Source organism: Paroedura picta, chromosome 4 (genome assembly GCF_049243985.1).
Source record: "Paroedura picta isolate Pp20150507F chromosome 4, Ppicta_v3.0, whole genome shotgun sequence".
NCBI lineage: Eukaryota > Metazoa > Chordata > Lepidosauria > Squamata > Gekkonidae > Paroedura > Paroedura picta.
The window spans coordinates 50,957,211-50,970,578 of record NC_135372.1 but is presented as its reverse complement, the minus strand read 5'-3'; the positions used below and the strand labels follow the sequence as shown (position 1 = coordinate 50,970,578).

General features: G+C 41.7%; 1 protein-coding gene across 2 annotated transcripts in view; it reads right to left on the bottom strand.

Moving 5' to 3' along the window:
• The window catches only part of SLC25A24 (solute carrier family 25 member 24), a 30,295-nt gene extending 17,288 nt beyond the window's left edge, over positions 1-13,007 (bottom strand). The window contains exons 1-4 of one of the 2 annotated variants that reach the window (XM_077332825.1): positions 12,609-13,007; positions 8,402-8,528; positions 7,203-7,290; positions 4,617-4,728 (exon numbers count right to left, since the gene is read on the bottom strand). In XM_077332825.1, the coding sequence (XP_077188940.1) occupies positions 4,617-4,728; positions 7,203-7,290; positions 8,402-8,528; positions 12,609-12,791 (510 nt within the window). In that variant the 5' untranslated portion in view covers positions 12,792-13,007. The remainder of the gene's footprint in view (positions 1-4,616; positions 4,729-7,202; positions 7,291-8,401; positions 8,529-12,608) is intronic. The other variant, XM_077332826.1, reaches the window with a different exon arrangement.
• Positions 13,008-13,368: the final 361 nt, after the last annotated feature.

Here is a 13,368-nt window from a genome sequence, read left to right as displayed (position 1 = left end):
ATGGGGTTTTAATGGGGATTTGCGATATTGTTACCCGCCACGAGCCGCAAGGGAGTGGCGGGCTATAAATCTAATAATAATAATAATAATAATAATAATAATAATAATAATAATAATAATAATAATAATAATAAGACTGAGGCAATGGAGGACAAACCTCTTACAGGGGGTTACTGAGAAGGTCTAGACTCAATATAAAGAGACATATGAGAACCTGTTTCACCAACGGATCCAAGCTGTGTCCCACAAGGCCCCAGAGTATTCCTTCTGGTCTCTTTATACCAGAACTGGACCTTCCTATTCACCTAGAAATTCAGTCTTTTATAAGGAGCTACTTATCTTTTTCAGTAGAGTTCTTATTTCTCAGTTTTTTATCTTATTATATTAGCCATGTGCGTACACACGCACATACATACAGCCCTCACTTTGCTGGTTACCAGTTGCCTAGGTTACCAGCTGGTTGCCATCTGCAGTTTCCTTCTGTACACTGCATGCTGCAGTCTTTATATAGTATTCTTAAAGATTCTCATGCTACCAGCAGATCCCAAGTTGGTTGTAGAAACTATGAACAGGTGCCTGCAAGCAGTTTTGTAATGGCGGAGGGCTAACAAGTTGTTTGTAATCCTGACAAAACACAGGTGGGAAGGAAGTTATGATCCAATAAACGGGTTATCTCCTGTTCTGGATGGGGTTGCATTTCCCCTAGAGGAGCAGGTTCATAGCTTGGGGATGCTCTGTGACCTGAGCCTCTGGCTGGATAAACAGGTGGCACCGGTGGCCTACAGAAAAGAGCAGAACCCTGTTTTCTTTCCTATCTGCATAGAAGCTGGGGGACACTTTGTATGAATGGGAGACCTGTGACCTACCTCCCCACCCTTCACCAGCTTCAGTTAGCAAGCAAATTGCATCCTTCCTATACTGAAATGATCTTGCTACTGTAATAAAAAATAGAGTAACATATAGATTATTCTACATGGGGCTGCCCTTGAAGACTGCCCAGAAACTATAAAGGTAAAGGTATCCCCTGTGCAAGCACCGAATCATGTCTGACCCTTGAGATGACACTCTCTAGTGTTTTCATGGCAGACCCAATATGGGGTGGTTTGCCAGTGCCTTCCCCAGTCATTACCGTTTACCCCCCAGCAAGCTGGGTACTCATTTTACCAACCTTGGAAGGATGGAAGGCTGAGTCAACCTTGAGCCAGCTGCTGGGACTGAACTCCCAGCCTCATGGGCAGAGCTTCAGACAGCATGTCTGCTGCCTTACCATTCTGCGTCACAAGAGGCTCATGAAACTATAGCTAGTACAAAATGCTTTGGGCAAAATATTGAAAGGAGTGAACTATAGGAACCATATAATTCCACTCGTTCCACCTGTGCTGGCTTCCAATTTTCTTCTGGGGTTAATCCAAGGTCCAGATATTTACCTTTAAAGGTACAGCCCGGGACCAATGTACTTAAAGAATCACCTTCTTCTATACAAACCTACCTGCTCCCTCCAGCTATCCTCGGAAGCCCTGCTTCAATTGTCCTGCCATCCCAGGCCAAACATTTTGTGAGCAAATTAAGTGCCTTCTCCATCCTGGCACCAAAATGAGAGTGTCGTCCTCAAGGAGATTCATTTGTCTACCTCTATAGGTACCTTTCACCAGCAGGCAAACACCTCTGTGTTTCCTCTGGCCTGTCCCCCAAAATGGTGTTGGCCCTCCTTCAAGTGCTGCATGTTTATGTGTTATTAACTGAATGTGATAATTTTAACTGTATATTAATTGTTTTAATGTTTCTATGTTTGCTGCCTTGTGGACCCTAATTGGGTGAAAAGGCAGCATAAAAATGCTTTAAATAAATAAATTCATATTTCTTCATACAGACTCTAAGTCATCCTTATAGCTCTGATCACAATGTCATAGATGAAAGGTGAGGAACTGAACATGTGACTTATTGAAAGACAACTCATGGATGAAGCCAAAACTTCCCAGTTCGTAGCTCATTAACTTACTTTTCTATCTGCTTAAACCTGGAGGACCAGTTCAATGAGGACTATGATGAGTCCAAGGTCAGCCAGCTAGTTGCATGTGGAGGAGTGGGGGAATCAAACCCAGTTCTCCAGATTAGAGGCTGCCACTCTTAACCACTACACCAAGCTGGCTTCTTCCAAAACCACACATGTACTGCCTCTTGAACTGGACTGCCTCTCCAAAGTTTAAATGGATCTTTAAGAAGGGGTGTATTAGTATCAAAGATTACATCATGCTCAATCTCCACCCAAAGAAGAATTAAAGCTGTGAAGGAGCAGCCCTTTCTAAACATTAAAGGAACTGAATGAAGGATGAGGATTGGGGGGGAAAGGTTGATGCCTACCACTTACCCCATAAGTGGACTGTTAGATGGAGAGAAGCAAACAGCAAGCCGCTTGCTTCCCTTCATCCCACTAGTAAAGAGGCTAGCAGAGCCTGTGTCTGTCCTCTTGTCCTCATGCTATTAGGATCAGATAACACAGAGTGCAGGTACAGGCCTGTTTCAGCTTTGTTAGGAAGGAGAAATTTCCCTTTCTGGAGTTTAATTTATTTTTGTACATACCTCAAGCTTCCCTGGGTAGGCAGAAATCTCTCTCATAGCCACAGCTGACCCTGTTTTGCTGCCTCAGGGATCTCCACAGAGGCTGGTTCATTTACATGCTGGGAACCTCTGAGGGATCACAGGGAGGGATAATCCATGCTTCCCATCCCAAAACTTCCTCTTCTAGGAACCTCAGCACTCACAGGGGATTGAGCAGGCTAATTCTCCCTCCCCTCCCCCTCCTTCTCCCCCTTAAACTGACTCTCAACTGCTGTCAGTGTTCCGTTGCTCTTGGAGCATATTTGGTCCTTGTGAGGCCACTGGGCAGGGAGGGGTGGTCTTTGGGTTATTTTAAAAAACATATTTTTGCTGTATTTGTGGAGCTGTCTGGGTATGTAGCGATCTGATCAGTGGGTAGCCTGGATTTGCTGCTTTCCTGGCAGACATGGAAGCCCGCTACAAGTGCTAATGTGACAAGCAGAGACCTGCAATCAAATCTTGAGAAATTTTAAAGAACGTTACATATGTTTAAGCCCCACTTAATTAAGTTGACTCCCTTTTAATTATGTGCAGGATTATGACAGAACTGCTTTCTTAAATTTCAGTCTTCAATTTAGCATTGTTAAGAAGCAACCCTATACCAATACTGTTTTGAAGGATGGGAAATAATAAGGAGCTGTCTTCTCATCACCTTTCTGAGGGAAATTTTCCTTTTAAGACTACTGACCTGAATATCAACATTTAGGAAAACAGCTATCAGTAGCCAAGACAATCAGCTAAGAAATTTTAAAAGGATATTTTGCCACTGGATTGCTTCTCTTGGGAAGATGCAGCTCTGTTATCTCTTCCCAACCCACCCAAAATACAAAAGCAGATCTAAGCGATAAATATTCTTTGCAAACTGTTAACCTAAGCAAGGGAATTGCTAAAAGCAGATGTCTTCTTAAATTCCAGTGTTCAAGGACAACACACATGCTGCCATGAGGACTTTCAATGAGATATGCACTGCAAGTTCACTGCTGGAACCTTAATACCCAGGCATACACAGGCCCAGTTCAGAATATGACTAAAGCATGGATGGGCAAGGGAGACTTAAGCCTCTCCTTCTGTACCACTTTCCCTATCTGAAACAGTCACAGGGAGTTGCTGTTTGTTCCCTTTGGGAAACCAGCATGTTGGCCTCAGAACAGGTAAATTTCAACTACAGGCTACTCAGCGTCATTTTTAATGGGAAAAATAGCATGGAGATGGAAAAAGCCTTAAGCCCCTTTCCCCCCATGCACCAATGTCCTAATTCAAATAAGACTTGCACATTCCTGGGAATTAAATGTCCCATGGGCAATTCCCAGAAGACATCTGTCACAAGTCCATATGAGACACATGTAAGCTTTATATTGTGTCAATTCTGTGTCACCATTCAGTGTGGCAGTCTTAAAGAGACCTGAGAAAATTTGAGATTTCCAAAAAAAAATCCCACATCCAAATGGACTACCACTATAGGGATCAAGTTTTTTCAGGAATCCCAAAATTTTTTAAGGTCCAATATACCTGAACTGAAAAATATTGAGTGAAAAAAATTGCACACTCCTGGTTTGTCCTTAATAATCTTTACTGTCCAGTGCTGTGTCGCATAGCGGTTAAGGGACTGACTCAAGGCCTAGTTACAAGTTACATTTTCCTCATATCCTCCCTTCCCCTGATGTTGCAAGTTCTGTGCTTGGAGTTCAACTTCAAAGTTTGTGGGAGCCACTTCAGATTGGGACCTCAGTGCATGGGGAGAGAGATAATTCTCCTTATGCCATTTTCCCAACCTGAAACGGCCTTGTGGTTGCACCTCTGAAGAAAGGAGTGGGAGAAAGTATAATTTTAAAATCTGTGTTATTTCTAGGAGGTTCATTTTCCTACAACATATGCTTTATATGAATATACCAGCTTGGCTAAACTACTCATTCATTACTAGAAGTCAAAAATAACTGATCAGGGAGGCCTTCATAAGCCAATGCACAACATTGCATTCCTATACACACAGATTAAAATAAAACTGCAGCCCTACTCACAGTAGAATGTTTCCAGTAACGGACGATTTCCTGAATGTCTGTAGCTGGATTAAGCAAGAAATGGTCACGCCATTCGTTCCAATCCACCGACATCGTCCCATCAGCATCGATGCTAAATAAAATTCCAAAATTCAAAATAAACTATCATACTATCTAGCCAGTTTCATTATTATTTTAAATGAAAAGCATTACAAGCAGCTTAGAGAATAGATTATTTTTAGCTCCTATTAGATAAATTTGTTCTGTTTCCTGATATTATATATTCACTTAAATGTTCAAAGTACTTAAGAGTTTCATTTCTTCCTTGTTTGTGCTCACAAAATCCCTGAGAAGCAAATCATCGTTCTTCTTTTTGTCAGAAGAACAGAAAGAAATTTTGACTTTTTGTTCCCAAAGCCATGTTCCACTTCAAGGAACTTGCAATCTAAAATTTGGCATTAGGGAACCAACAGAGGGAGTGGAGGAAGGGTATAGCTGAGATAAATAGCAAAAGAATATGTGTTAATTCCAGTGACACATTTTTATTTAGCACCAAACCTCATGTTTTGGTGTACATGGGTCCAACTCATGACTGCCAATACCATTTTGGAGGAAAATTTAACAGTTTAAAAACTGATTAAAATTTGGTCTATATGGAGCAACAAAAATGTTCATAGAATGCATAGAATGCGACAATAGTATTGTAATATATATATATTTTTAGTTTCAACATAGGTACAATTTGCCAGGTGCCCCCAGATGTCCCTCCAAAAGTGGGACAATCTGGTCACCTTAATAAGGAGCAAAGTTGTGGAGATTGAGCAAAATTCTCAGCTATTTCTATGCAACTTGCAGTCAAAAATGACATGTTCTACCATCTCTATACCTTCAGCACAACAAGGTATAAATGGATTTATGGACAAGGGCATCAAAGGATTTTTTACTTCTATAACTCACTCTACATGAGCCTACCTTTATCCCTGACCTGAAAACTGCAGTTGGGGAAGAACAAAACTACTAGGGTCCCCACTGGTACACCTTGGAGGGCCCATATCCAGCCTGTGCTGAGGCAGCTGCATTGGTTGCCAGTTCTGGCCCGTATCAGGTTTAAGGTATTAGCAGCTTGGGCCCTGCCTATTTGAGGGACAACCTGGCTTCTTATGACCCCAGTGGGGCTCTCTGCTCTACAGGTACTAACCTACTGGAGATCCGTGGCTCTAAGGAAGCATGCCTGGCCTTTTCAGTCCTGGTCCCGACTTGGTGGAATGAGCTCCTAGGAGAGCTGAGGGTCCTGACAGAGCTAACAGCATTCCACAGGGCCTGTAAAACAGAGCTCTTCCACCAGGTCTTTGGCTGAGGTCAGGGCTAGAAATAAGGCCCCTCCTCAGGCTACATGGTGACATCTACTGTACCACTCCTGGGGGTGGATGGCTGTGGGAAATGGGGGTGAGGGGGTTACGCTGACAATCTTGTTGCAGGTTGCTTTTAATGTCCTGGACTAGATGGGGGGTTATGTTTTATGGGGGTTTTATATTGTAACCCGCCACGAGTTTCTAGAGAGTGGTGGGCTAAAAATCTAATAACTATACCTGCCTTCAAGAACAGCTGAAGGCAAGGCATCACATAGCATCAGTGTAAATATTCTCCTGTATTCATAATTTACTAGATTAGAAAGACAGAACATGGTTATTTCTCTACCGAAGGAACCTAAATCAAATAGCTGCTTTTCACTCTATTTAAGTCATGCTGCCTCTCACCATCCCAAATCCTGCTTTAGCTTGATCACAACCCAAGGAAAATAGATATTGTTCACACCACTGGAATGTACACATGGGAGCCAATCAAGATTCTGTTCTAGCTCAGAAAGAGAATGCTGGTGCGGATATCCCTAAGATTGCCAGTACTTAGCAGTCAAACAGCAATGCAATTCCACAGTAAGTGAATCAATTTGATGGTATACAATTCAATACATGAATGCTTGGTTTATGGCAGAAGAATTGAATATTCATTTAGAATTTTAAAGTTTGTCAAGCACTCTATACAAAGCAGTTAAGGACTTGTCAGCACCAGCTCTGCAAGTACAAGCAGAAGCATTGCATTCTATACATGTAAGCCAAGGCATTGTTGAACCAAGACTTTATTAATAAATGTTGCTAACTTAAAAGCAGGTCCCAACAGGGTATCAAGAGCATAACAAATAGATTCTAATTATTAAGATTGGATGTACATTCCACAGAAACTCAAAAAGATACATGTCTCTTTTGCGTGAGATCACAGAACTCAGAGGCAGCCTATTCAATTTTTATTTATGGTATCCCATGGTTTTCTCTATTTAGTAAGGGACCAAAGGATAGCTCAGTTCCTTCTGATATTCCTTTATGCCCATCAGTGGCAGCACAGTCTGTAACAATTTATCTAAGTGCATTCTTAAATCTTCTCTTATAGGAATACTACTATCCACCATGTTGAGAAAAGCAGAGGGAGAGCATCAGTTCTGCCTTATTCCACTGAACAGACGATTCTCCTTACACCCAACAGGGTGGCTTAATTTTTCAAGGTACACCACAGCCACTTTTGTAGCACTAACTAGAAATAATAGTTGCTGACCTTTGTAGAATCTTCTCTGCTTGACGTATTGAAATGTCTATACCCAGTATTTTGAGGGACTGAACGACCTCTGATGCGTCAATTTTTCCTTTAAAAATGAGGAGGGAAAAGACAACAGCTATTGAAAGGTTCTGTAGCTTCTTGGCAAAACCATCTTATAAACTTTAAGAACAATGGATCTATTACTGGCTGTTAAGAGAAGATCACGGGGGTGGCAGTATTAGTAGAGGTCATACTCCCAAATGCATGAATAGCTAGATTGGAATTAAACTTCTACTAGGTCAAAAACATATCTCAATAAAATCTATCAAAACAGTGAAGGTCCCGCACACATATTTGTTAAGTTTCAATCCAGTATCAAAATTATATGACCTATTTGAAAAAAAACAAAACCCACAAATACTAAATTAATATATAATCCTTGCTCTACCAATAAATAAGGGCTTGGAATGGGAAGCAACGTTAAAGAGGAACTCACTTATCAGGGTTCTTCTGACCAATAGCTAAGTAACAAACATTAACAATACAACCACTAATTAAGAAAGACCTCCCAAAGAACTTCCCTTTTAATAACTCTGCTTCTGGTTAAGGCCTACAGCGGATGTACCAGTTAAGAATTGGTCCAGTCTGCCATGTCAAGCAAAAGAGTGAACTTCTGACCTGAGAAGGAGAATCAACTCATATTTATTTCTATGTGTGTTTCTACAAGAACTCCAGCTAACACTTCTGTTGTGGCCCTTACTACAAAAGTCGTGTCTATGATGAGTAAGCATCACATTCCACTCTTTCACATGACCACGTGAATGCTTACTCATAAATACTTCTTCTGTTCCACATGCATAAAAAGCAGCAAAAGGATTTCCTGGAGCATATAATGCTCTTCCTCTCCCAGAAGAAGGCCAGCAGTTCTGCATCCAGTAAGGTTATGTTTTCAGGCAGTATAAAATAATCTTTGACACAGAATACGACATTGAGGCATTGAGAAAATGACATTTATTATAATTGACATTTTAAATAGTTTTAATGAGATCTTTGATGACTATGTCTGATTTATTTTTGACTTGTTTGACTGACTATTGGCATTTTAAGATTTAGTATGCTGTTCTGCAGATTTTGAACAGAGAAACAACTCACAAGAGTAAAATGAAGTTTGCATTTGCCCCTTAACACAACAGTTGAAAGTACAAATCAGAACCTACCATCATTGTTTTTGTCTAGACTTTTAAATGCTAGCTTCATTTTCTTTTCATGGTCTTTAAGATAATTCATAAATTCTTCAAAGTCCAACTTGCCATCCTGGTTAGTGTCACCTGCTTTGAAAATTTTCTGTTAAAAAAAAGGTATATTGAAGAAATGTTATCAAGAGTTTCTGATAAAATCAACATCTTTCCAAGATGGCTGCTTCCCACAACCTGAAACATACGTGTAAAGTCTAAATATAACTGTTCAGTTTCTTGGAAATCTTAAAGAATTATACCAAGTATCTAGTTTAATCAAACAATAGCCTTTTCTTCCTGGACAAGGCCCACAGAATCCCAACATATGTTTTTAATTCCTATAGTTGTTTTTTAACAATTGTACACAATAAAAGTAATTTTAACAATACAGACATTCAGGCTTTGAAGGTCCTAACACTACCAACTATATCATGATGAAATTATGTATTAGAAAAAGAAGAGCTTTTATCTCTACTGAAATCTCTCCCCATCAAACTTACAGAATAATCCCAGTTGTCGCATTATGGGGAAGTCTGTCTCCCCACTACTCATAAATTTATAAAACCGAAGCCTCCACCAGGGCAATTCTAAATAGTCACACCTTTCTAAATCTGCTTAGATTAGCACTGTACACCAACCAAAAGCTCCCCATAGATTTTTCAGTATACCTTTTAAAAAGAGAGATAACAGGTTCCTACCAGCTCCAGCTCTCAAATTGAGTCTAAGGATTTGCATAGATTTGCACAATATATTCAGCATGTATTTCTCCAAAGAAATCAGTCCAGAAGTACTCCCATAGGGTAAACATTACAGGAGAAGGCATAACGTTTTGTCAGTAGTGCTCTCTTATCCATTTTTTTCTGCCTGATTTTCCAGACTTTTAAAAAATCTACAGATCTACACTCCATCTTTAAAGACTGCTATCTAATCTAAAAGCATGATAAAAGACTTACCCCTCTCTCACATGTCAAAGGAAAGGGAACATTAAAGCATAGCTGAAGAGATTTGTCTTGATAACATATAAACATTCTCTGCCTCCAGAGACCTTAGTACAATGCAAGACAGTAGCTTCCATAATCAGTTTCAGGGGTACAGCTAGCACTACATACAGGTAAATACCAATACCGCTTACATATCACACTGAAAACTGGATGAAAATTGTGCCCACATCCAGCCTGTGCTGAGGCAGCTGCATCGATTACCAGTCATAGCTCAGATCAGATTCAAGATGCTGGTATTAACCTTTATGGCCATCCACAGCTCAGGCCCCCGCAGGGCTCTTTGTGGGTGCTAATCTGCTCATGGTCCCTGGCCCTAAGGAAGCACACCCGGCCTCGACCGGGGCCAGGGTTTCTTTGTCCTAGCCCCAACCTGATGGAATAAGCTCCCAGAATAGCTGGGGGCCCTCCTCCGGACAATGGTTAACATCATGTGAACCCACCCTGCGGTGCTGGCTAAGAATGAGGATAGGGGAGGGTAGTCGAGGGATTATGCCACCTTCTGGGTTCTGTTTGTAAGGGGTGTGCTGATTGGTTTTATTGAGGTTTTTATCTGTTTTTTATGTAACCTGCCACAAGTCTATGGAAAGTGGTGGGATGATATTAGTTTTTTGGTCCATCCTCCTCTTGTTGGATTCATGTGTCTAGTGCCTACCCTTTTAAAAATAATTTTACGCTCATTTGTTTGTAAGCATTAAGGAATGTCTATTGATTCTTTGTTAACCTTCCTGGGATCTTAAACTAGCCCAAGAAGGGAGATATAACTATTTTAAATATGCATATACTTGACAAAAAAATAAAAGCTCAATATAACTTACATAATGGCATATTGCATCAACTAAAAGTGGTAGCAAGTCAGCTAGGCAGAGCTAGAAGAAATACATGCACATGATTTCTTTGTTCATTTAAATATGAGTTACTAAGCATGAGTTACTAATAAGCCTGAGGCCACAGGGTTTTTTGTCTATCTGATCATGGAAGCAAGCACTGGAACTGGTTCAAAAATCAATGTTCGCTGTAATAAAAGCTTCTTGTGCCACCGTAACAACTTACAACCATGACACACAAACCACGCCCAGGCTATTTACAGGCAACGACATCTTGTATCTCGATTCAATGGGTATATTGCCTCCTTCAGCTATTTTTCAAAAGCACATTAACAAAGAAATGGAATAAGGTAAAGATCCTTGTAAGAAGAAAATTTCATTCAAGTTTTTAGTAGTCAGTTGTGAACACTGTTGTCTAATTTTCAGTTTCCAGTTCAGCATATGAAAACTAGGCATTTCTTTTTATCATGAGCTTTCAAATGGCTACATCCCACCAACAGACACAGAGATATGGCTGCAACCCTTCACCACATAAACACATACCCAAAAATGTTGCTTGGTATTACACAGCCAACAAGTTCCATCACTATTTCTGGCCTGAGAGCTAATTACTTTTTTTAATTTTTAATTTTTATTGAAAATGTTACACATCAACAAATAGAAAAATAACCTATAGAATACTATTACCAACACCAGTGTGGAAACCCTCCCCAACAAGGAAGACTAATAAATATCTCAACACTTAACAGAAAAGGACACACAACTTATCCTAACACTACACGTATAAGCTGTGTGTCATAAAGCAATGTAGTACAATAGGATTGGTAATAAAGTGGTAGGGGTTTAAGATTTCCATTGATACAGTTTCAACAACTGTCTTTGCTAAGTAAACATGCTGCAGTACCCACAGCCAACACTACATCAAGCTCTCATTTATTTAATGTATTACTATATTTTGACTACTTGGTGAGACCTACCATTTGGATTTTCTGCCCCAGCCACCTAAATGCCTTGAGCCATCTCTTTCACTCCAGTAAGCTTCTATTACTCCAGTAATTACTCTGTCACGCCAATAAGCTTCTATTAAAATTTAAAGCTGCAAAATGTTTTATTTTATTTATACTTCTTAAATTTATACTTAGATTTCTATACCGCTGTTCCCAGTTGGGCTCACGGCAATTTACAATGATAAAAAGATAAAAACACAATAAAACCCTGAAATTCCCATTAATTACAGACCATTAGTCCTAAAAGTCCAGCCAGAGGCCAATTTACTTGTTGTCTTACTGGTCTTACTAGTAGGAGTGAGGAGGTAAATTCTCTTTTGGCAGAAAATAATTCATACAGGCCATTTCATGTGATGTTTTGAGGTGCATATTTAAGATGTTGAAAGCATACACATGCAAGCATATATGTGACACATGTGTTTGTAAGAGTGCACAACATATAGGTACACTTGTGAGAGAACGACAACTGAATGCACTTGCCCACTGAATACACACACAGTGATATAGTCAGCCTTGCCTTGATGTGAAATGGCCCTGACAGGTCACCAGGAGTCTAGTAGTTTTTGATTCAGAAATTGCTCCATGGAAGCTTTCTCACTTCTTTCTGCTGGTTGTATTAGCTGACCCTCAGGGCAGAACTACGGGGGTAGTCAAATGCTTTGGCTGCTGCTGAAAATAATCCCACACTTCCATTTCCACCCGCCATAACATACAGTAAGAGAGAGCTTTGAAATGTACTGTGAAAGAAGATGGGCCTGAAAACGTGGTCAACATCCAGTCACACATACCCTGTCACTTTATAGCTGGCAGGGGAAAAGATACAAGGCTCCTGTTTCAGGCTTTGGACACCCCAGTCCTATAACATGTTGTTCCATCATAAATATTGCAACCTTATTATATTCTGGAAGCACTACAGGAAACAGCTTTTAGCAAAACTGGAAGGCAAACACTTCACAGAGCACCCAAAGACCCATCCAAACCTGAAATTGATCGCCTAAATTGGCACTGGGTTATGACCACATGAGTAGGAAGTGGCAAATTGTTTTAAAATCAATAGGGCAAACTAGGGGCAAATCTAGGCCCATGCTCTACACAAGATGAGTACGATTCCTCTTCTTCTCTCCCTCCCCCCTTAATTGTAGAGAGTCAACAAGCCCAACAGTTTATACCAATTGCACACTTGGATAGTGGACAGCTATACTGTTTGTGACCGCCATCAAACCATGCCTAGGCTAATCCGCTCCCGGCTGTATTCTGGAGCCTGTCGGGGCGCCCGCAGTGCACCACTGGAGCTGGCTCCCTGACGCCTTCTCCGCTTTCCCTCAGAGTTGGAACAGCTCTCCAGCCTCGCACCCACCTTCTCCGCGTCATCCCCCAAGGGGATGCCCAGCGCTTTGAGGCCGGCCTGCAGCTCGGCAATATCCACCCGGCCGTCTTCATTGAGGTCTAGCTTCTTGAAGAGGTTTTCGTACCTCGAACCACTTTCGGGCGCTTCGCAAGCAGCCTCCGGGAGGACAAAACCTCTCAAGAAACGAAACATGGTGAACAATCGGAGCGGGGGCGGAAGGGCGGGGAACAAAGCGGGAGCCAGGAGCAGAAGGGAGGCAAGACGAGGACGATTACGGGGGAAGCTGTCGGAAGGCAGCCTCTGGCCTCTTCTCCTCTTCTCCTCTTCGCGCGGCTTCCGGGAGGAGCGCGGCGACGCTAGCCCGGGATCGCGCGCAAGAGCCAACACCCTGGGAGGGAGCAGGAAGGGGAAAAGCAGGTTTCTCCTCCTCCTCCTCATTGGGCTCCCCGGGCTTGCCTGGTCACGGCCTGGGAGGGACTTGTCGGGCTCCCTCATTCTTCTTCCTCCCCGCCCTGAGCCACCCAACGGGCTCGGGAGCTTCCCAAGCGAAGCGGACTCCGCCGCCGTGACAAAAGGGCCTCTTCGAAGTAGGGACCCGCTTCCAAACTTATCGTATTTTCCGCCGGACTCACTGGCGTGGCAGTTACCGACCCCAGTCTATTTTGCCTTTTAGGGCAAACCACCACTCTTGTCCCAGCTTCCTCCGGATCGTAAAAGTATTTCAGGAGGGGCCCTAAAAGAGAGAAAGAGGCTCAGCCTTGTGGCTAGC